The 24,221-nt window shown below is 43.0% G+C and overlaps 1 protein-coding gene and 1 pseudogene across 1 annotated transcript; both read right to left on the bottom strand.

Annotated features, from left to right (window-relative positions):
* Positions 1 to 792: 792 nt before the first annotated feature.
* Positions 793 to 3,251, bottom strand: LOC133084573 (diacylglycerol kinase zeta-like; annotated as a pseudogene).
* An 8,925-nt stretch (positions 3,252 to 12,176) lies between these two features.
* LOC133084572 (ribose-5-phosphate isomerase-like) lies at positions 12,177 to 12,894 on the bottom strand. Its single transcript, XM_061181408.1, is given in 2 exon segments — positions 12,177 to 12,441; positions 12,443 to 12,894. Coding segments are annotated over 2 exon segments (702 nt in total). The 5' UTR covers positions 12,880 to 12,894.
* Positions 12,895 to 24,221: the final 11,327 nt, after the last annotated feature.

The raw sequence follows: 24,221 nt of genomic DNA, 5'->3' as shown, positions 1-24,221 counted from the left end.
GTCACACCAGCCACACCTTCAAATACTTTGAATCAATGTGAGATAGCTAATCTTGTCCAACACATTTTGTCAATGAAATTGAAATAAGATGATTGTGTCTTAATTAGGTACAGAATCTCTCTTGCCAACATTTGCTGAAACAACTCAGAGGAAAAGAAATAACAAGATCACAATGTCCAAAAGTGAAATGGAAGAATTACAAGCTCATCACTTGTAATAATCATGGCTGGAATGGGGGATGTTGGGAAAGGTGACAGATGAGCTCTGTGTCTTTTAACGTGTGGGAGTTGGTTGACATCTTTTTCTAATTAATTCTCTACATCCCAGATACTGACTAGAAATGAGTACATTTACTCTGTGACCTTTATATTTGATACATAACTAATTACTGTGTCAATTTTTTAAAAATGAAGTTGACATATACCTTAGTTCCCATATCTAATTTGTCATTATGTTGGCAATACGTAATCCATCCAGTTAATTTTTTATTCATCACGAAATCTCAAGAAATCCCATATACAAATTTGTTCCTTTTTACACAATATCCGTATTCAGAAGTCCATAGCCCCCTTCAGTTTCCTGTTCCCCTGTGAGCCTGTGGGTCACGCTGGGGCCTCAGGGGGACAGGTGAGACCCTCCAGGTCCTGAGTCCAGCCCTAGGTCTGGGCGGCTCCTTTCCTGGGGAATGGGTCCCCTTGTAGTTCTCCAGCTGGCACATGGCAGTAAGGCGGGCCAGGAGTGGGTGGTCATCATCTGGCTGGTCCCCCCTACTGCCGAGTGTTGGCCTCACAGCTACACAGCCATCTCCTGGTCCTCTGACTGGATCATCAGGTCACACTGCCCATTTCTAGGCGGGCGGCCAGCTTGGCGTCCTGAGACTTCTCAGCCTGCCGGGGGCATGTGGCCCTCCTGCTCTGTCTTCATAACGAAGGTCCCCGTCTCCAGGATGTAGTGGCAGGTGGCGCAATAGTCCAGGGCCGCCACCTGGTGCAGACAGGTCTCCCCGTCTTCCTCCACAGCATCAAGGCGGGGTGCGGGGGGCGGCGGTGGTCCAGAACGTAGCAGACCCCTTCCCTGCTGCCGGTACTGACCACGGGGTGCAGGAACTGGTGGTCCCCACAGCTTGGTGCAGCGTCTGGATCTTACAGAAGTCCTTCCTCTCGGCAGTCTCATGCAGCTCCCCTGCAGAGGTGCGGTGTCCCCGGCAGTGACCGAGGCATGGGAGCAAGGTGAGGTGGGGAGAGGGGAAGTGGGAGGTCAGGCCAGGCGACGGCCCCAGCAGCTCTGGGTCCAGGATATAAATTTCACTGCGTGCGATCTCAGTCACATAGCTGAGGGGTTCCTGGCCTGGGTCGATCGCATAGAAGCTGCTGACAGTGGTGGCCTCCAGGAAGCACCACCTGGGGGCCAGTTCAGGCACATCAGGGATGTGACTCCCGCCCCTCTGGGCTCCTGCTGGAGCCTCTTGATGTGGGCCTGGCAGATGCTCTAGGTCACGGTCACCCGGGACCACCACCTTGCCCAGTGGCACGGAGGCCTCCTTGAGCGACATCTTGTAAAGCTGGGCGTCGTGGCCGTGCGTGCTGGCTGCTCGCCTGGATCCACCCGCAGCTCCTTGGGCACTGGCAGCTTCGCTCTGCAGGGTGGCCGGGCGGCACAGGAAGCTGAGAGCGTGTCAGGCTGCGCGCTGGCGGGGCACCCCATCCACCTGCACCCGGATGGCCTTGGCCGTGGCGAGCACTGCCTCGTGGCGCTGCGTCAACCTTGCGTGCCCGCACCTATGGGGCTGCCCGGGACCCCCCGGTGAAGCCATCGACCTCGCCGTGGCCATCCTCCTGCCGCTAGGGCTCGGAGTCGTGGGGACCCCCGGGGTGGCCCCAGGCATGGTGCCTGCGCCGTACCCGGGGGTGTTCAGGACAGCGATGCCCTGCGGTTTCAGGTCTGAAGCACCGAATTCTTCTGAAAGACCCCACCTGGGCAAAGAATAAGCATACACACCCTCACTTGGTTTTGGATGTGCAGAGCCCGGTAAATAGAAAGACGATTAAAACCCAACTATTGGATGGAACTTTGCAATTCTAAGGAATTCTAACCAAAATGAACATTTTTATTTCCCTGCTAAACTATACTAGGGTAATAGAAGCGTATGGCCACGATCAGAAAGTTTTTCTGAAGGCTCTTTAGCCCACGCCTGCTCATGTGTCTCCTGGTTACCACCGCTGACCTTCTGAGCAGCTGGTGGTTGACTTTTTACCTCTGCTGAGTCGACACTCTGCAATAGGGCCCAAGCAGCTCCTGATCTGCTTTTTACACCATCAGAAAAGTTGTAAGTTGAAGTAGCAGTGAGTCAAATGTCACAGTGAAATAGAAGGAGAATGCCATCCAACCACACCGTGCCCCTGAACTAACTTCCTTGAGGTCATCTAAGTTACTAAATCCCCTGGGCTTTTTCCATTACCTGCTTGACTCTCCTCTTGCATTTGACACTATTTACCTTTCTCATCTCTGGCTACTCCTGCTGTGGAAGCACAGACCGTGCTTCTGTGTTGGTGTTGGCCCGGTTCTGACCTTGGTCTTCTCACTGCACGCACTTCCCAGGTGAGCTTTCCTCAGGAACGGATGTGTCCCGACTCTGTTTCTAGCTCAGATTCCTCTCCTGAGTTCCAGATGAATATATATAACTGCCCACTGGGTATCTGTCCTTCCGGATACCCCAGGACCCCAAATTCAGAAGGTCAAGCTGAAGTCATCTCCCTTCCATTCCTTCCCGATCTTCTTTCCTTCTCATCCTTACTTGGTGAATGGCATCATGTTCCACTCATTTTCCAAGCAGGAATCTGGGAGTCTTTCTTAATGTCTCCATTATTTCAAACGTGAATTCAGTTAGCAATTTTGCTAATCCCTATCCGCTTAAAAATCCCTAAATTAGGAAGCAGGTAAAGAATAGTTGGAAAACACCTAAAGGCATTGACCTGTATTATTCTCATTCAGGGGATGAAGTCGCGGTACATGTGACTGTTTTTGAGTGAAAATGAGGCATTTTCATGCCTGCATCTCAACTTTATCTCACCCCTCACCTCCCACTTCCCACCTTCAATCTTTTCACACTGTCATCAGAGTGTAGTTTCTGAAACTGAAATTTGATTCTATCATTCCATTGCTTAAAGGCTTATAGCTTTCAGGAAATAATCCAAACTCCTTAACTGGTACTTCATAAGCCAGCCTGGTCTTGCTTACCTCTTTGGTCTCATCTCTGAGATTCAAATTCTCCTCCCCCGCCCGGGGAAGCATCTAGAGCTCTCATTCCGATCTTTCTCTTGACTCTGTGCTTTCAGTACGACTCCCACCTGCAGCCCCAGCCTTGGCATAAAGTACTCCTACTCTTTCTTTAAAATTCATCTCTGGAGTCATTGTCTCTGGGAAGTCTTCCCTGACTCTCTTGCCTTGAGTTTGGTGCTCCCGTCCATCCCTCTTTTGTGTTCTCATGGCACTGTACATAAACACAAACCAGAATTTTTGTTTTGACCAATGATCCAATGATAAGTATCTCTTTGCTTCTCAGGCTTCTCAATCCAATGGTCCAATCAATCCCTGCATCTTCAGTACCATCATGGCAGCACAAGACACGTAATAAGTGGTCAGTAAGGGTTTACTGAAGCAGTCCATGGTGGCCGAGGCAGACTTCTGGTACAGGGAAATGGAGTGGAGAAGAGATCTGAGAAAAATAACCAAATTCCCTCTTTTGCACTGACTAGAAATTTGAGGAGGGCTCTCTGCTCTCTTCTGCAAAACCCTTTAAAAGCACTTTGACATCCAGTCCTGGGTTCTGCCTTGGCTAGAGGATAGTTAAAGGGAATGACTTGGTTTGTGAAGTCATCCTATATTATTCTGGGTGGACTGAAGGTCCAATTATTTCTGATTCTCTGGGAGTCCACTCCGGGCTGAATTCTCTTTCTCAACTTTGTCTTGATATAACCCTCTTCCTCCAGGATCAACTGAGGACTAGGGTTCAGGAATGCCCAGATCTATTCAACTGTCATTATGTGGGACGTCCGTCTAGGTTCAGATCTAGGGCTCTGTGTGTGTGTGTGTGTGCGTGTGTGTGTGTGTGTGTGTGTGTATGTAAAGAGAGAGGTGTAAACAGAGAGACATGGGGGTGGAGTGGGGGGAGACAGAGAGACAGCTTAATATGTCTTTTCATCTCCTTCTCTCCTTCTCTCACTCTCTCTATTTTCCACATATTGAGGGCTAATTAAATGCCAGGCACTCTGCTCAGTCCTTTATATGCATTCCACGATTGTATATACACTATTTAATCATATTGATCACATGTATTTAATCCTCACATTTTAAGGTTTAGAAGACCGAAGTAGTTTGCTTGGTCACCCAGCTAGAAAGTTGCAGAGCTGGATTGAAATACAGGTCCTTCTGACTCTAAACAAGCCTTCCTAATTTGTATGAGCTTTTACATTAAACTGCTTGTAAAAATCCCACTTGAAAATAACTATATTATGGATGCCATTTTCTTCTTCTTCTTCTCCTCCTCCCCCTCCCCCTCCCCCCTCCTCCCTCTCCTTCTTCTTCTTTCCTTTTACCTGGAAATAGATAGTGAAACCCATGACCAGCAGGATGTGTTGTCACAGAATAAGTCTTGGGTTTCATATCAGGAAGCTGAATGCAGCTGAGACCAACTCACTCTTGTCAATAAACTCTAGGAAAACACAGACCATGCGTTAAAAAAAATTTTTTTTTAATTTTGCTCTGAACCAAATCTGATTAACAAATATAAAGTCTCCACAGGACTTTTATGCTATCAATTCATAATTAAAATGATCCTACCCATCCCCTCTCTTCCCTTTTCTCCAACCCCTCTTATTTTCTGATTCTTTTTATCTTGATGAGACTCTCGGATGGAAATCTGCTTTGGAGGGAAGTAACACTGGTCAAAATATATGGCCTTGGGTCCCCATGCTTTGCTGCTCTGGGTGTGAGGTGTGGCAGGTACAGGAAGGGCTTGGGAGGGGCAGGAATGGGTGAAGAGGGCGGGGCTTGCACACAAAGGCATCCAGGGTGGGTCACTTGGCTGTGGCAGGCACTGCTTTGTCTGGGACTGTCCTGGAGGTGAATTCCAGTGTCCCTGAAGGAATGACAGAGCTGCAGAGCCGTGCTGTCTCTCCTCAGGAAAATGTATGACTTTTGTTCCACAGTCTTGGGGGCAGTGATCAACTTCCCTCTTCTGTGATTTTTGGGTCTTTGGTTAGCAATAAATGATGTGCTTAGCTAATGTACCCTCCAGTGGAAGAAAGGGACCCTCTAAAGACATTCAGAATGACTGAGCTGTTTGCTAGAGGTAAGAGGAAGGTGAAAAACTGTCCCCTCATCCTTGCAAATTTGTTTGGGTTTCTTTTTAATTTTGAGGGACTGGAATCTCTTACTATAAACATATTTTGTTATGCAAATGCACTGCCATCCCCCCACCCCACTGCCCCTTCCAATCCCCTCCAGAATTCCTAAATTAGAGAGCAGGTAAATGGTAATTAGAAAAGCCTAAAGGAATTGAGCTGTATTGCTCTTGTTCTGAGGGTTAAATCTTGGCATTTGTTAGAAACTTTGAGTTGAAAATGAAGCATTTTCATGCATCAGTTTTGGGGAAATTCTCTTTTGGATTTTTTGGTTGCATATTTGAATCAACCCTTATTCACTGAGTGCTTCTTACCTGAGTCAGGGAGCATGCGAGCTGCTGGGAGGGAAACAGAAAGAATCACAGAGACCTCTGCCCTCAGGAGTTTTCAGACTCTGAGGAGCCAAGCTGTTTACCCCAACAGACTGGGGACCACTCAAAGACAGGGTCTGTGTTTACGTAGCTTTGTATTCCCGGCACCTCACCATGCCTGGCGCCTGCTAAGCATTTCAATATAGAGTGATTGACTGAAGAAATGGCAAACATAGTAGGAGAACCGTCTATGCTCGGTGCCCAGTAAGGGATGCCTTCTAGAGATGCTCCAGAAAAAGGAAGCAATCCCTGTGGGGTGATTGCACAGACAAGGCTTTCCAGAGTACCTGACCTAGTTCTTGCAGGAGGAAAAGGTTAAAAGGCATGTTCTCTGGGGCTGAGAAACGATGGGCAAACTGAGAATGGACCAGCCTGAGCCTGAACAGTTTGTGCTGGAGAGAGGGGGATTAAAAAAGAAAAAAGGAAACTCCCTGAATTGTAAGTGCCATTTGGCTCAGCCAAAGTGCAATGACTATTTTTCTCTTTTTGTTGAGTGTCTACCGTGGGATGAGATCAGTTACCATTGCCATCTTATTTACTATATGGAGCTGCTATGATTCTAGGTCTGGTCTGAAGGGTGCAGAGTACCTGCATGGCTTAATGGAGGTCACGACCGTTGCTAGAGAGACTAGAAGTCCCTGCTCCACTGAAGGTGAGAATGGCAATGTCTTTGCCTTGAAGGATGTTGTGCTCATTCCTTTGAAGTGTTTTATTAAAATATTTAAGCATATTTCTTTCTGTTTGGCTTCTTGTTAGTCTTTTTGCTGTTGTTGTTGTTGAATGGTTGACTCAGTTGAAGAGTTCATTTGGTCAGTGTTTGCGATAGGATGTGGGTATTTTCCACATCTTTAAGTTGTGAAACCATTTTGGAGCAGTCTTCACCTCCCATGTAAAATGTGTGAATTTGCAACATGGACAGAGGTAATGTAAAGGGCAAACCCACTTCTCCCAGGTGCCCACTATAACCCTAGGATTGATACCAGGAGCATCTCCAAAAAGCACTCCCAGCAAGTCTCAGCATCCTCCTCTATCTCCCTAGACACAGAAGCTATTCTAAGAGTACAATAAAATAGACAAATGCAGATGACAAACCCAAACTCAGGATCAAGGGAAAGTACCAAGGAGCTTTTAATTAATTGAGGATCCGGTATACCTCGTCTGCACAAGGGGAAAAAAAAATCATGTTTCTAATGGAGCAATATACAAATATATACAAATCAATGAGATGCAAATGAAGTGTGTAATTTCTGAAGGGACACGGAGCAAAGGAGATAAAAATGTATGCTTAAGGGAAAAACATCCCAAACATAAAATGACTTGAGTGGATGCATTTTTGTCAGTAGGTTTGGAGACCAAAAGGTTCTGACTCAGAGTGGAAAATGAATAATTTTTGTATGAGTGAGGATAAGTTACAGCCACATAACCAGATAGAGCCCTGAGCTATCGGGGGGACAGGAAGTAGGTTGTGTTCTTTGCTCTGCTTAGCCCCCTGTGCAGAAACACAGAGGGATTTGCATGAAGATTTCTTTTCCATTTTGTTGGTTGCTTTCAGTCATGTTCGATGAATCAGTCATGCCAACCTTTAAAAGTTAGGGAGAGAAAGATTTGAAGAGAGAATGGAGGTATTTCTAAGCTCCACTGAAGCTCGCTGGATTAGAAGAGCTTCAATGATAACAGTATTTCTTATTTTGCTTCCTTGACACCTTCCAATGAGCTCAAAGCATTTTATAGACACTGTCTCATTAATTCTTTCAACATCCTAGAGAGGAAGGTGGTGCCAGGGGTCATTTGTCATCACTTTATGGATTCGGAAATGGGACCAAGTCACTTCTCAGAAAGTGATTATAATTTGGGGCTGTTCAAGAAAGTCATCAAAGGTTTTTGAGACCATTTCTAGAGTCTTCACGCTGAACCCTCTCTCATCTCCTCACGTCTTTTTGATCAGATGTCTGAAACATCTGATGTCTGAAAGAAAGAGATACATTTTTGACAGATTATGAGCTTCTTAGGGTTTCAGCGCTGGGCTTAATTTATCCTGGAATACTTGCATGGAAAAATCTCTAACCTCCAAAAAATGGTCTATTGCATCCTAAAACCCAATATTTATGAGCGAATCTTTTTGTGATTTTGTGCATCCAGGTTCCGTGTTTCCACTGAAGGCCCTTTCTTTCCAACACCTCCACCTACTACCTCTTTGACTGTATCGTGAGCTCTGGGAGGTGCAGAAATGGTGGTGGTTTTACTTTTCTATCTCCTAGTACCCAGCGCAGCATCTTTCCCAAGATAGGCTTCAGTGACTGTTAGCTGAACGTATGAATGGTTATGTGTGTAAACGTGGTGAAACACAGCAGCAAGAGACCCTCAGTTATTGTAATTTAACTTCAGCCTTTCTTACTCTGTCTCAGCAAAGTTTTGGGGATATAGGTCCAGAATGGGGCCTTTCCCTCTTGATGCTACTGGTACAGCTGGGGTGAATTTTTGGAGGGCTATACTCAGAGTTAAAGTTTTTAACAAGTTAGATGTTTAGGCCTCTTTCAAGATGAGTTCAACTCCTCATTTGAACTGAGGCACCCTGGGCCCCACCAAATTGGTCCTGTCATGGATGTTGAGTTCAGATAGAGCATTCCAGGTTTTTCTAGAAGCCCCAACTTCCCTCCCCCCAAGATCCACACCAGATTTTCTAGTTCAGTCTGTCAGCCAGCCTGCATTCACCAGGTATGACCAGCTGACAGTTTGTCTGTGGGAAACTGTCACTCTGGAGGTAGCTTTTCTTGGTTTTCCTGACCGTTAATGGCTAAGAAGTTTGGCCTTTCTCTGGTCTCACTAAGTCAGGGACTGCAGTGATGAGAGTCAAATGGGCTTTTGACCACAAAATCAGCAGGCAGAAAATCCCTTTGAGAAACTTTGCTCATGCCACAAATGACTCTCCAGAGCCTCGGGCAGTTGGGCCTTTCCTGGCCGCCCAGAAGGGCAGCTGTGCTCCGTCAAAGGGCCATAAAGGGTGGGTGGAGGTGGGAAGTAGAAGGGTGGGGAGAGGTTCTGGTCCTCAGGGAGTCTTTGGGGCTTTGGCCTTGGGTGGTTTCCTCTTTCCTTGTCTATCCCTGTCCTTTAAAGGACATCCTAACTAAATTTATTTTCTGGGCCAGGGATTCTGAACTTTTGATGAACCATAAAATTCCCGATTTTTAAATTTCTGAATGCTCTTGGCATCCTGAAGAAACTTCCAAAGCTTTCGAGAAACCACAGGGATTTTTTTAAAAAATAAATTTATTTATTTTATGTTTGGCTGCATTGGGTCTTCATTGCTGCGCGTGGCCTTTCTCTAGTTGCGGCGAGCGGGGGCTACTCTTCGTTGCAGTGCACGGGCTTCTCATTGTGGTGTCTTCTCTTGTTGTGGAGCACAGGCTCTAGGCGCGTGGGCTTCAGTAGTTGCAGCATGCAGGCTCAGTAGTTGTGGCGCACGGGCTTAGTTGATCCACGGCATGTGGGATCTTCCCGGACCAGGGCTTGAACCTGTGTCCCCTGCATTGGCAGATGGATTCTTAACCAACGCGCCACCAGGGAAGTCCCAACCCCAGGGTTCTTAAAATGTGGAAGAAGACTTGCTCCCTCTTTTTATTTTTCCCCCCACTGGGCATGTGAGATTCAAATTCCTTCCAAGAGTCTGGAAAAGTTGGTTGTTTTCAGCTTGTCCCTCCAGGAAACTCAATTAAATTGTACCAGGCCGTTTCTTTTTTTTCCCCCCATTTTTTCACCTGTTTCATTTGTGGGCTTGTAGGGGAAGGACTGGCCCTATAGGAACATGGATCCTATAAAAAACTTGTGCTTCATTTGCAGTTAAACACTTCTTAAAGAAAATGACATTCTTTTTTATCTGTGATGCAGCCTTCTCCCCATCTAGTGTAATTTTCAAATTTTTAGTTTCGCTTTGGAATCTACCTTTTGAGCTGCGTTGGTTTCCCTTGGCTACCTGTGGTTTGTACTAGTTTTGTGGCTGGGATGTTACTCCGGTCACCTTGGCAATGTGAAATATTTGCAAAAAATAAAACAAGCCTCTTGTTTTTCTTTGCATCTTGTTGGAAAAAGATGAATTTAGTATATACCTGTCAAAACCAGAAACCCGTTCTTTTTCCCATCCTGTCAATGAGGAATGGGCTGTCCTGTCCAGGTTTCCATTCCCTCAAAACACTCAAGAATAATAGCAATGACCTATTGGATCACTTTATTCTAATCTAAACCAAATCATGCCCCTCTCCCCCGACTTCTCTCCTTTTCTCTTTCCCCTTCCTCCCCCAAAGCAGTTATTCTCAACCTAGCTCAGCAAGAATTGGCAGGGGCAGGGGTTATCTTCCTCATTTGATTCATGAGGACAGATGTACAATAGAGAGTTAAGAGTATAAATTCTGGAGTCAGAATGACTTGAATTCTGGTTCTGCAACTTGCCAGCTGTGTGATTGTAGACTTGCCGTTTGACTTCTCTGAGCCTGTTTCTTCTTCTGTTAAATGATGATCTAATGGGACCTATGACCTAGGGTCCCTGGAAAGGTTAAACGAGATGCAATGTGAAGAGCTTAGCACAATGCCTGGTACAGAGTGAGAACTCAAATGTGGTCACCAATGTTGTTATTGCTATTAATCTGAAGAGCATTAGTCCCATGAGATAGTCTCTGCAAAAGAAAGCTGCGGTCAGCTAAGGCGGGAAAATGGTGGATGTTGGTCCACCTCTTAGTGCACGTGATAATGACATTCACATAATAAAGGCTCTGGGAAGAATGGTTAAGAAACCTATTTATTTGATTTGATCCAGTATTTACCCAAATTACTTGTCTATGGAAACCCTCTCTTTATTAGTGTTCCTTGCAGCACACTTGGGAAAATCCTCAGCCAGTGGGACTTTTAACCACATCCCCCCAATAATTACCGAAGTTTGTACTAATCTTCTGCAGAGTTGATTACATAGGTGTGTAATAGATAAATCCCACAATTTACACCAAAACTTTTGTCACCTTGAGAAACACAAGGGACCATGCATTGAAGACCATCTGGTACTGTGATGTGTTTTAACTTTTATTTCCTCTTCCTCCTTGTAAAATTATCAGTTTATTATAGACCAAATATGCCTAAAGTGAATATCTAATTCTTACCCAATTTTTGCACATCGATCTGACCTATTACCAAGTCAAGTACTATGGAAATTCAAATTAAACTATAGAAACAAGGTGCCCTTCACGGAAGAGGCAGAGGTCTCTGTTATTTTTATTTATTTTTTTGTTTGGCACCATACTGTTTTATTTCAACCTTCAAACAATATAAAGAAGTAACAACTTCTGATGCCAAACCATGCAAATAACAATAAAGGAACAAAAAAAATACTAACGACGAAAAGACAGTCATTTAAAGGTGCTTCACAGCAGTGCTTTGGCAGTACTGGTAAGTACTTCTAGCCAATGGCTTCCAACAAGAGGGGTCTGAATGAACCCCCTGTTCTCAGCAAAAGAGACCCCACATTTTCTCCCTGGTGGTTTACACATTCTGAGTCACACACACCACACCCCTACACTCACCGGACTTTTGTCATTCACATCTTACAACACGTAACTACACATTGTGCATCTGTACACAACAAAAACTAAAAATAAAACAGTGTGGTAGAAAAGTAAACAAACTTCAGTGTTTCCAGTAAGGCATCAGGGAATCACTGCTGGCTGGGCCCTTCAGTTCACCAGTTTAAGGAAAAGTTTGATTTACATTTCTCAGCAAACCCAGTATTCAGAGGCTTCACCATAACCAGCAGGCTCAAGTTAAAAGTTTAAAAGACAGTCCTCCTTTTTTTTGGTAAATGTTTCATATAAAACATGAAATCAAGTTCTACTTTATAAAAAAAAACTGAGTATTTTTAATAGTAAGATATATATGTTTATATTTCTTTTTTTTTTTTAATTTTTATTTATTTATTTATTTATTTTTGGCTGTGTTGGGTCTTCGTTTCTGTGCGAGGGCTTTCTCTAGTTGCGGCAGGCGGGGGCCACTCTTCATCGCGGTGCGCGGGCCTCTCACTATCGCGGCCTCTCTTGTTGCGGAGCACAGGCTCCAGACGCGCAGGCTCAGTAGTTGTGGCTCATGGGCATGTGGGATCATCCCAGACCAGGGCTCGAACCCGTGTCCCCTGCATTAGCAGGCAGATTCTCAACCACTGCGCCACCAGGGAAGCCCTATATTTCTCTTTTTAAAAAGACATTTAATAACAATACTTCAGAAGACTGGATTTAACACTCAACCCCCTACCCTGCCAAGTGTCCACCTGGCACAGATACATTAAGGCAAAGGCTCCTGGAGAGGCATGTCCGCCTCGGCGCTGGGCTGGGGACGTGAGGGGAACACATGCCGCTCCTGCAGGGCCAGTTTAGACAGGCTTCTCCCTCATGTTCACCGAGCCGTCCTGCATCCCGAAGTAGACTCTCTCCGCCATGTTGATGAATAGGCCCATGTCCACCACGCCTGGGATCGTTTTGATAGATGTGTTCACTTCACTCCATTTGTGGACCCGGTCAAACTCCCAGTCCAGGATAAAATTCCCATTATCCATCACCACAGGACGTGCCTTGTTGACAGCCATTCGAAGTTCAATCGCACCCCCAGACTTCTGGGTCACAGCTCGGCTCACAGGCCATCGGGATGACCTTGATGGGGATTCCCTGGTGCCATTGATCCCCGAGGTTCTTTGAATCTTTCCTGAAATCGGCAATCACGATGAAGCGACTGGCATTGCCAGCCACAGTTTTCTCCTGGGTCAGGCAGCCTCCACCACCCTTGATGAGATTGAGATCAGCATCTACTTCATCAGCACCATGGATGGCAAGGTCAATCTCTGGTTGTCGGTCCAAGTCACTGAGAGTGAAGCCATACTGCAGGATGAGCTGACGGGCCTGGACGGAAGTGGGAATACAGACGAGATTCAGATTCTCTTGTTTCACTCTTTCAGCTATTCGCTGCACAGCATGGAGAGTTGTAGAACCACTCCCAATTCCCAGCACTTGGTTATTCCTCAAGTGGTTCTCCACGGCCGCACGGCCTGCCAGCTTCTTGGCCTCCTCGGCCTTGGACATCGTGGAGGGGGCCAGGCAGACGCTGTTAGCATCCCTGCCACCGGTACTTGTGCTGCCAACACCGAACTGCCAGGCAGAGGTCTTTAGATCGCCAATGAAGCTAACTAAATACGTAGCTCTCTTCATTAATCCTGTGCACTGATCAGGTGAAAATGTTACCAAGGGTTATAGTTATCATAATAAAGGAGTCATTGTTTCTTGTGCGTCAAGGGTTCTGATGTGACAGATGTGTATACATGCAGAAGCACAGCGGTGCCTTCCTGCTGTTTATTAGTTTCTAAAATCCAGTTCCTTGGAGGCAATGGGCTCAAGAACAAAACCAGCACAGAAACAATGGAAGTGCCTTTGTCCTCCAAGTTAGGACATTTCTTTATCCGGAAAGGTTTAGGACAAGGGCTGTGTGGGAAAAACAAGCTCTGAACCAAGATTAGATTTGGGAGGAGTGTGAGGCTAAGGGGCTAGATCAGCATGGAGATGGAGGGGTGCTTCCAAAAGAGGGGCTGGGCATGGAACATGACCATGTGTGTCCCAGAGAGAAACTTCCCAAGGGCTTTCTCTCCCAGGCTTGGTTCAGAGTGATTGCAGAGCAAAGTGTGAAGTCTAGTTTTGGTGCCATAGGATTTCTGGGACAATCCCAGTTGCAAATACTGTGTTCCATCAGCTCTATGTGTACTCTTGACTGTATTACAATCACATCTTGATCTTAAATTAAGGCCATGGTCACTTATAGCCCCCAAGAAAGAATCAGGAAAATCAGTCCTATCATTCCCAAGCTGTGTTTTATTTCTCTGGCACTTGCTTCTTCTCTGAGTTACATTTTTGCTTCTTTATAACATGAGGGCTTGGAATAGATCATTTCAATGTTCTAGAACAAAGATTTTGGCGCTGAATGACTTGAGACAAAGCATTAGATTATTACTCTACCGTCATGAATTGTTACTGTTTGTGAAGTGCTCACTATTTTCTCTGCGGTGATTTTTAATTTCCAGAATGGCATGTGTTCATTTGGAACTCAAAAAGCCCCATCCCCTAACCGTGATAGCTGCCACCAAGCTGGGTGACTTTTAACAACTGCTCCAAGTAGCTGAAGTAATTACTCCTTGTTTAGTCAATAGCACAGTTAGTAGTGAAAATGTCAACAAGTTAACAACCTACTAGGTACTTTTTCTAAGCTGCCCTAAAGGCAGACACAGCCAAATGCTATCAGTTTCGATCTACCATCTAAACCCAAGATCTAACCCCAATCCTGGTGTTAGAACAGAGCATGTGTTTGCATCTTGCTGTGGGAAACAAGGATGCCATCTTTTGTCAAAATAGGGCCAAATCTTGGGAGATACTATAAGGAGCTTTATTTTTTTCCCCTCTTTCGCTGTGTGATGTTTTGTTTGTCCTGCAGTCCTGAAAATAAATGCCAGGCAAAGTCTCATGTAAATGAAGACTGTTTGTTCCTTCAAGGGAGGCTGAGTTTACAAACAGAAGCCTTAAGACAAAGCAGGCATTCTGGAGCCATCGTGGTTGGCTGCCCGTGAATTCCATCTGAAGAGCACCCTGGCCCCTAAGAGGTGAATGCCTGCAGGTATTTGTATCTTAATGAAAGAAGGGGGATTTCCCATCTCTGCTTTAACAGCAATAATTGAGTTACATATTCTACTTTCCTGGGTCAAAAACCTGGGTACAACAGGTCTCCTGTAGGAGATTGTTCTAAAGGGAATGAGACTCAGAGCTGAGCCAGTTGTGAATGGACATTTGCTTGAGGATTTACCCAACTTAAAAAAAAAAATTGAGATATAATTGACATATAATATTGCATTAGTTTTAGGTGTACGACATAAAGATTCGATATTTGCATATACTGCAAAATGATCACCACAATAAGTCTAGTTAATACCCATCAGAGCCAACTTATTTTAAGCCACACTTTCCAAGATTTTAAGAAAGTTATTCCCATTGGAAAAGTCTAATACATTAATTTTTGTCATATCCTTCAGAAAAGTTTGGGTATGGAATCAAATAATTGTTAAATGAATACATGAATAAAGGAATTAATGAACAAAGGAGTTAATGAATGAATATCTATGGAATGAGATGAGATCAGTGTTACAAATGGTGGTCCAGAACTACAAATCTTGAAGTGTTGATCTTTTCCTGAATCTCTTCATTGTAGCATTTGACCCATTTCTGCTATATTTGCACTGTGGATTATGGTACTTTAGCCTCTGACCAGCCCAGGGCAGTCAAGTATTGCTTACTCGCATCCCCCATTTTCAAAATAATCTTGTAAAACACAAACCAGAATGGAACAGAATAGACACACGTGGGGCATGTTTTATCTCTTTCAGGCTTTCCACCATCACTTTCCCAGGTCCTGGTCTTGGTTTTCTTTTATCCCAGGTCATGTAGTCCAGTAAGTTTTTATCATGATTGTACTCAGAAGGCTCCTTCTACACTCCAAGATTCCATTACTCTGATTCTAATCCTTCTCCAAGTAGGGGTGTTCAACTAATCACTAGTGGAGAAGTAGAATTTCAGTGGAGAGGTAGAATTGAATTCCATGTCTGTCTTGAAATTCTCATTTGATTTAGGAAATGACTCACGTGAGTCCTACAGTATGAAAGCCACTGGGAAAGAAAGTAAACATCTCTTAAATGGGATTGTGTGCTCAAGATAGTTACACGTATTGACAAGAACATTTTTTTTGGCCACTCCACGGCATGTGGAATCTTAGTTCTCTGACCAGGGATCGAATCTGTGCCCCCTGCAGTGGAAGTATGGAGTCCTAACCACTGGACCACCAGGGAATTCCCAAGATATACACGTCTTGAAAGAGGGTTTGATCCAAATAGTAGAGGGCAGGAATTAGACCCCATAATGGGTGCTCATTTAACACTTTTTGTATAAATGAACTGATAATAAAATTTTAGATAATTCCTTTCTTTGGGCTTGTAACAGCCTATCGAGACTCCTTCGTCTTCAAACATTGAAATATTTTTATTAAAAATTTATTTCTTATTTTAAATAAATTTAACCTCACTCCAGCATTTTTGGAGCACGTACTATGTGCTGTGTTCTGTGGTGTGTGATGGGTGCACAGTGGAGAACAAAATAGACAAGTCCCCTGCCCTTCATATTGCTAGAGTGTAGTGGTGGTAACTGGCATTACACTGTATCTGAAAATATAATTAAAAATTGTGAGGACTTCTATGAAGGCAAAGAACAGGAGAATATGCTATAAGAGAAAATAATAGGGTATGGGGGCAGCAGGGACACACTTCAGGTTTGGAGATTCAGGGGAAGCCCTTGAAGAAGTGACATTTCAGCTGAAGCCTTAAGAATGAGGGAGGGCAAAGGAAGGAGAGGAGAAAGGGTAGTCCCGGCACCAGGAAGAATGTGTCGGAAGAACTGAGACAGGACAGAGTTTGGGGCACTTGGGGCTGAAAGAGAGCCAGTGTGGCTGGATCACAGGACACAAGGAGTGGTGGGGGTGAGAGGTGTAAAATGAGGCCAGAGGAGTAAAGTGGGGTGTCCAGGAGGGGCCTGAGGGCCAGGTGAAATGGGACATTCTGGAGGGTTTGCACTGGTGATCAACCCCATCTAATTCATTGTGAAATAATTTAAAAAATACTCCTTGGCTGCAGTGTAGAGGATGAACTGGAAATGAGCAAGAATAGGGGAAGGAAGACCACACGGGAGGCTGTGACAAAATACTTCCTCCCACGCTTCTGTGAGCTACGAACAAACATGGCGGCATGATTGGTGGCAGTGAAATAGAGCATTGGAGGGAAGGTCTGAGGAACTGAGCTGGAAGCCAAGTTCTGCGACTGCTTCTTGGTGGGTGCCTGGACAAATTACCGACATGAGTAACTTGAATGGAACTCAGTTTTAGAATAACAAAAACAATCATGGGTTGTGTGGAGGTTAAATTGCGTAGATGCCTGTAAAGAGATTCATACAGTGCCCTCCCAGAACAGATATTTCTTTCTTCTTTAGAGGACCTTTCTCCTCTTATCCATCTGGAAAGCTCCAAGCAATCCTTCATAGCTAGCTCGTTACATCCTCTGTGATACCTTCTCTAATCACAGAGTATTTAGACATATTGCTGCATCCCTTCCAGCCCTGGGTATAATTTTTTAAATTTTTAAAATTCACTTTGTTGATTTCTTTTTATTGGTGTCAATTTTGTAACCTGAATTGTATGTACTATTTAGAGAGCCTTGTTTAGAATTTTACAGTGAAAAACCATTGCTATTTTTTCCCATAAATTAATGTTTATCTCTATAAACACTTGAAATATTGGTAAATTTTGCTCATAGGCACGTTCTTATATGCCTGATTATTCTGAGGGGAAATTGTTGTGCTGTGCACATTATTGTTTTAAACATTATTATAAAGATCTTAAACATTATTTCAAAGGTCTAAAAATTTTTTTTATTTTTTTGTTTTGGAACAGTGTGCGATTATTCTTTCTCCAGACTTTGTTTAAAAAGAATTCATGGATTAAGATAAGAAATAGGATCTTGAGTAGCAGCAAAGAAGGGACCCAGGAATTTACAGTTTATAATTATAGCTCTTTCTAGACTTTCTGCTGTTATCTTAGAGATCTTTCAATGCTTATCTCAAGGCCTGTACTCTTCACCAAGTCTTCTAGTCTGATGGCTGATATTCCACCAAAATCTGTTGAGCCATAGAGTTGTGTCTGGGAATGTGGCTGCCTTATAGGGAACTGCATTTTCCAGGAGCTATTGAAGGTCACAGGACTAAGTTCTGGCTGGTGGACTATAATTACATGTGATGTGTACCACCTCAGGCTTAAGCCTGAAAATAGTGCACACATGCTTTTCGTGCTCTTTTCCCTTTGAACTGGAGCACTGATAAGCTGATGACCAACTTTGATCATAGAGATGAAGACATTCCCCTCCAAGATGGCAAAGACACAATCTAGAAGAAAGTTGGGTCTATGAATGACCATGTTCAATAGAACAGTTCTCCTACCTGCTCTGGGTTGTAACATGAGAGAAACATCAACCTCTCTGTTATTTAAACCACTGCATTATTGATTTTTTTCCAGAGTAGCTAAGACTTTTATTCTGTCTATATAAAAATTAGTACTTGAAGTGGAATGCTGTAACAAAAATCGAATATATATGTCATTGAATCTGGTGGTGGTGTAACAGATGTTATAGTCTGGAAAACTTTGTTATGGCAGATTAGATCTTTACATGAATGAATCCACATTCTAGTCTCAATTTTGATCCATGTTTGCCTCTGCTGAACTTCTATAGCACTTTTTGTTTGAATCTTACTTAATTCTTTATGTCATCAGTCAGCACATTGAAGGAGTACTTTGTATTCTGTAATAATAATCCATTACACTTACATATTGTTTTATAGTTTTCAAAGTGTTTTTACATTTCTTACTGCATTGCATCTTCACAAAAATAATGAGATGTTGGGATTCATTTACCTAGTTAACATTTATGGGCCAGACAGTGGGCTGGGTTTGCAGGCAACTTATCAGATTGATGCTTTTGTCTTGGAAGTGATTTCACTTAAGACCAAATTAGAAAGACACATAGGAACCTCAGGTGAAAGTATTGTTATCATGACTACTTTTTCTTTTTTTTTTTGCATCTACTACCTAAGACCCAGGACATTAAATGATGTTCCCAAAGTTGCATAGCTAGTTAATGCTCTATCCATTGAACCAGTACCACTCAACTCTAACAGTAAAGTACCTAAAATTTCTAAAGCACATTTAAGGTTTATAAAGGGTATTTATGAAATAATTCAGCTCATAATAATTTTTCTTTATATATTTTCATCCACTTATGGTAAAAGTGAAGTAAGGAACAAATCGTGGGACTTTCCCAGTGGCTCAGTGGTTAAGAATCCGTCTGCCAATGCAAGCGACACGGGTTCGAGCCCTGGTCCGGGAAGATCCCACATGCCGTGGAACAACTAAGCGCCACAACTACTGAGCCTGCGCGCCTAGACCCCGTGCTCCGTAACAAAAGAAGCCACTGCAACGGAAAGCCCGCGCACCACAACAAATAGTAGTCCCCGCTCGTCGCAACTAGAGAAAAGCCTGCGCGCAGCAACGAAGACCCAACGCAGCCAAAAATAAATAAATAAATAAATTTATATATTAAGAAAAAGAACAAATCGTACTGTTTGCACTAAGTGAGATTGTAATTCAATCTGCCAACACTGAGTTTATTAACTTCTTAGAGTACAGGGCGTAAGTGGTTTTGGTGGTAAAGTGCTGTAGACCAGTAAAAACTTGCGACAAGCTGGAAACAGCCCCTGAGCAATGGTTCGATTGTATTGTTCCTTTGAGTAGCTAATACAGCACCTTTTATCATGTTATGACTCAAAGGCTGATGGACAATTTGATTTCTTCACAGGTCACCCTGCTGAGGCAGAGAGCAGGAGCCTGACAACAGCCAGTGGGGGTGATAGCAAAATAAAATATATGACAGAAGAGGAGGAATCACCAGGGAGAAAGGTGGTGGGTGCACAGGAGGAAGAAAAGAGCGTGATGAGCCAGAGCAAAAGGATAATTAAAAGGACTCAGGGCTTGTGAAAAAAATAGAAAAAAAAAAAATAAGAAAAGGAAAAGAACTAGTGAGATTAGGCTTACCCCAATTAAATAGCATGGAAAGTAGAATGAGACTAAAATGAGAGTTTCTTTTGGGTCTAGGGGCCTCGTTAACTGTAATTTGAAAATATAAGGATATTAGATACTGAGATTTAAAAGACAGGGAATTTGTTCCCGAAGGATCTATTGAGTTCTTACTCTGTGCAAAACCCTGAAAGTTTGAATTGATGATGAAAAGAGAAGTAAGGTAATTGCCACCTTGGAGCTCAGAGCTGAGGTGATAAATGCAGAGTAACATCCTGCGTTCTCGCATTCCTCTCTTGGCTTGAGTCAACGGCAGCTCTGAGGAAGTGGGCTGCCTTTCTCCCACCTTAGGGGTTGGCATAGACTCAGAACTAGAGGATGACAGGCTGGACACCATATGGTTTTCTAGGTTTTGTTTCCAATCTCTGTCACATTGAACTGCCTTCTGAAACAGGCCCTAGAGTGACCCCCATAGCTGGGTCTGAGCTGGAGAGAAAATGAAGGGTTGCCTGAAAGCCTGTTTCTCTCCGTCAGCTCAGGACAGAAGAGCCCTTGAGCCTGAAGATTTGGCTTGACTTCTATCTAGAAAGTGGCCCCCAGAGCCCCACTATGGTTTCAATTGGTTTTGAAGTGTCGCTGAAAGAATTCTTTTGTTTGTACTTCAAGCTGGCGGGTTTGCACTGTAACGATATCTGCTTTTCTACATCTCTGTTTGACACTGGGTTGACCTCTGCTTACCTCATACTTGCTAAAAAGAAACATATCTAATACCATCCACCTCTGTGATAAGGGCAAGAGAAAACAAACAGTGGAAAGACCCTTTAGGAACAGATGACCTGCTGTTGGCTGGAGGAGCCATACTACCGGAGAGGGGTCTGGGGATGCCCACCGAGGGCTTGTCACGATTAGGGAGGTGCCGGCATTTGGACTCAGGGGTTTAGAACTTTGGAGCAGAGTTCTAGCTTCCTCTGGCCACACACAGGTCGTGTGTGATACCGTTAATGGATAAATAAAGTGAAACGTAATTTCTTAGCCTGCAATTCAGAGTCAAACCATAAATTCTGTATTCTGTCTAGCATCAGGGACCTCAGCTGGATAGCAGATCAAGTCATTAGAAAGAGCCTCCAGGGATTCCTCAGTTAACAAGTCCACCTTTCCCTTGGAGTCACTCACCTTCCTCTCCTCTTCCATCTTCTTTTTCTTTTTTCTTTTTACTTTATTTTACTGAAATATAGTTGTTTTACAATGTTGTGTTAATTTCTGCTGTACAGCAAAGTGATTGTTTTATATATATATATATATATATATATATATATATATATATATATACACATTCTTTTTCATATTCCTTTCCATTACAGTTTATCATAGGATACTGAATATTGTTCCCTGTGCTATACAGTAGGACCTTGTTGTTTATCCATCCTATATATAATAGTTTGCCTCTGCTAATTCCAAACTCCCAATCCTTCCCTCCCTGACCCGCTCTCCCCCTTGGCAACCACAAGTCTGTTCTCTATGTCTGTGAGTCTGTTTCTGTTTTGTAGAAACAAACTACTAGAAGGTCATCAAAACACTGCTTGGTTGTTCTAGGAATAGGATTTTGGGCCACCTCCGTGATGTGAGGTTAAAATACAAACTGTGCAGACAGAGAAAGACAAATATCATATGATATCACTTATTTGTGGAATCTTTAAAAATGGTACAAATGAACTTATTTACAAAATGGAAACAGACTCACAGACCTAGAAAATAATCTCATGGTTACCAAAGGGAAGGGGAGAGGAGGGATAAATTAGGAGTTTGGGATTAGCAGATACATACTACTATGTATAAAATAGACAAACAAGGACCTACGGTATAGCACAGGGGACTATGTTAAATACTTTGCAATTATCTATCATGGAAAAGAATCTGAAAAAAGAATATATATATATATATATTTATATATATACATATATAACTGAATCACTTTGTTGTATACCTGAAACTAACACAATATTGTAAATCAACTATACTTCAATTTAAAAAAGATACAGCAGACTGGGTGTGCCAGTGAAATATCAAGCACCCAGAATATTTTTGAAAAGTGTAAACTAGTGATGATTTTCCTTGTCTCTCACTCGCCCAGATTCCATTGTCTTCAGTCAGAAAGAAAAAGAGATAAAAAATAATTTTTAGTTTAGGAAATAAATCCTATTTTAATTTATGTAATTGTTTTCATGTATATGTCATAATGAATTAACTGACAAATCGTCTGAGTTTAAAGACTTTTGAGAATGGTTTTAGGTCTAGAAAGCCAAGTCTGAGGATTAGTGAATGCACCGGAGGAAATAATTGACAAGGAAGGAAATTAAAAATGAATTGCAAATATACAGAAAGAGGCCAGAGAAATGCAGATTTCTGGAAACAGGTGAAATCCAAAGATTTCAAGGAGAAGGAAACCTTCTCCATGAGGGAAGTCTCCCAGATGTTGTCATTTACATTTTATACCTTTACTGCTGGGCTCTCTGCGTTTCTCTTACCCATGTGTAACTTTCTCAGGTGATCTCACCTAGGCTCATGGCTTCCATGTGCTGAGGACTCATGACTTTTTGCCTCCAGCTTGGTCTCTTCTCTTTCCTGTATACCATGATTCTTCAATCACTTTCTTCTATTTCCACTTGGATATCAAATAGGCATCTTAACATTTAAAAAAATAGATCTTTTTCTTCCATCTTCCTTGAAAACTTGTCTACCTCATCCTCCCACAAACCTTATACCATTTTCCACCGTATCAGCCTTCCTCTCTTTAAGGTAATTTCTATCTATAATTCACCAGCAATTCTGTTGGCTTGACTTTTAAAATAGCCATCCATCTCTCCCAATTTTTCCTGCTATCACCCTAATCCAAGTATATCACACATTACCTGGACTAAGGCACTAATCTCTTCAACACCTACTTTTCTCTCTTATCCAGGAGGTCAGGAAAATGACCCTGAGACTAAGTACTTCCTTAAATTTTGTACTCTGCGGGCAGAATTGGCCTCATCTTCCTCTTAGCCCTTTGTAATAATCTGGGTTACAGATAACAGTTGTTTGCACTGGGTGGCAGCCCTGGAGGTGGTGAGAACGGATCTGGACTTACTGGGAGAGCAGAGTCACAGGCTCCTGCCTGATCGCAGGAGGTGAGTGAGAGAAGGAGAGGAATCAAGGATGACTTTCAGGGCTTTGGCCCAAACAAGAATGGGGTTGCCATGACCTGGGGGAGAGGTGACCACAGTGGAGCAGATTCCAGGGTCAGGTGTGGAGGGGAGGAGTTCAGGTTTGAAATACCTTAGACATCTAGTGGAGACGCTGAGGAGCAGCCGGATGCAGCAGGCTGGAGTCAAGGACTAATGACGTCAACACTCATCCTAGAAGATGTGCACCTTATTGCTGCTTCGGACCTTTTGCCCTTTTGTTCCCTCTGAGCCAAACATTTTTCTTCCATATCTTCACAGGCACCTCCTTCATGAATATAACAGTTCAAATGTCAGCTTTTTGAAGTAAGGGGTCTTTCCCAATGACCCTATCTAAGGTTGGTCCTTCTTTCTCCTGTTTTCTCTTCCTTCCTTCCTTCCTTCCTTTCTTTCTTTCTTTTTCTTTCTTTCTTTCTTTCATTGAAGTATAGTTGATTTACAATGTTGTTTCTCTTCTTTTTTTTCTTAATCACGTCATTCCTATCTGAAACATTTATTTACCTACTTACTTGTTCATTGTCCTCTCACCTTAGAATCATAAAAGTTTCATGAGAGCATGGATCTACATGTCTTGTTGACCCTCAGCATCTTTTTTAGTTGTCTTTTAAAGTTCATTGGTTAATGAAAACTCTATCCATTGTGGGCAATATATTTTTAGCTTTTGTCATTAACAGTTGAACCCAAATTCTTATAGGACCATTAAGTTCATCAAACGTGATGTTGATTATGTTGAACAAGAATTTTTTTTTTGAGACCCTACTAAGTAAAAAAACTTTATGTAAGTAAAGTATTTCAACCAAAGTTCTAATATAACTCCACGGTCATTCAACAGTAACCTAAAGTTGATTAAGATCATTGTCAATATTCAGTCTAGGAACATAGCCAGGAATAAGAATCAGGTCAATGTAGCAGAAAATGTCGTAGAAAGAGATCTGGACTTTGACTCAGAAAATCTGACTTCAAATCCTGGCTCTAACACTTCCAAACTGTGTGATCTTCAGCAAATTCCTTGACCTCTCTGGTTCTTCTTATCTATAAAAAGGAATGATACCTATATTACATGGAATTATAGGAATTAAAAAATACGATGTATGTTAATATGCTTTGTAGGTTAATATCTACCTAATGGCATGCAAATGTTACCTGAGTTATATTCAAATTGGTTTAAAAGATTCCAGGTGCTTTCAGTTGTATGAGAGTGTTTCCTAAAAATATGAATCCCCAAAGTATGTGATTCATTTCAATTATATAAAAAGACACGCCTTTTGAGTTGGTTAGGATGTTTAGCTGCAAGTGGGGGAATGCTCAGATAAATGGATTTAAACAAGGAGGAAAAATTATCTTATATAAGAAGAAATGCAATGTTTGGTTTCATAAATTCCTCAGTTTGGCTTCATAAATTCCTCAGGGACCCAGTGTCTTTCCATCTTTTCCCTCCACTGAAGCCAGTGTGCTAGCTTGGTCCTTTGGCTCTGCATCCTGTGGTCCCACAGTAGCTGCTC

This window comes from Eubalaena glacialis, chromosome 2 (assembly GCF_028564815.1).
Source record: "Eubalaena glacialis isolate mEubGla1 chromosome 2, mEubGla1.1.hap2.+ XY, whole genome shotgun sequence".
Lineage (NCBI taxonomy): Eukaryota > Metazoa > Chordata > Mammalia > Artiodactyla > Balaenidae > Eubalaena > Eubalaena glacialis.
The sequence above is the reverse complement of the archived record's forward strand: the minus strand, read 5'-3'. Positions and strand labels throughout refer to the sequence as shown.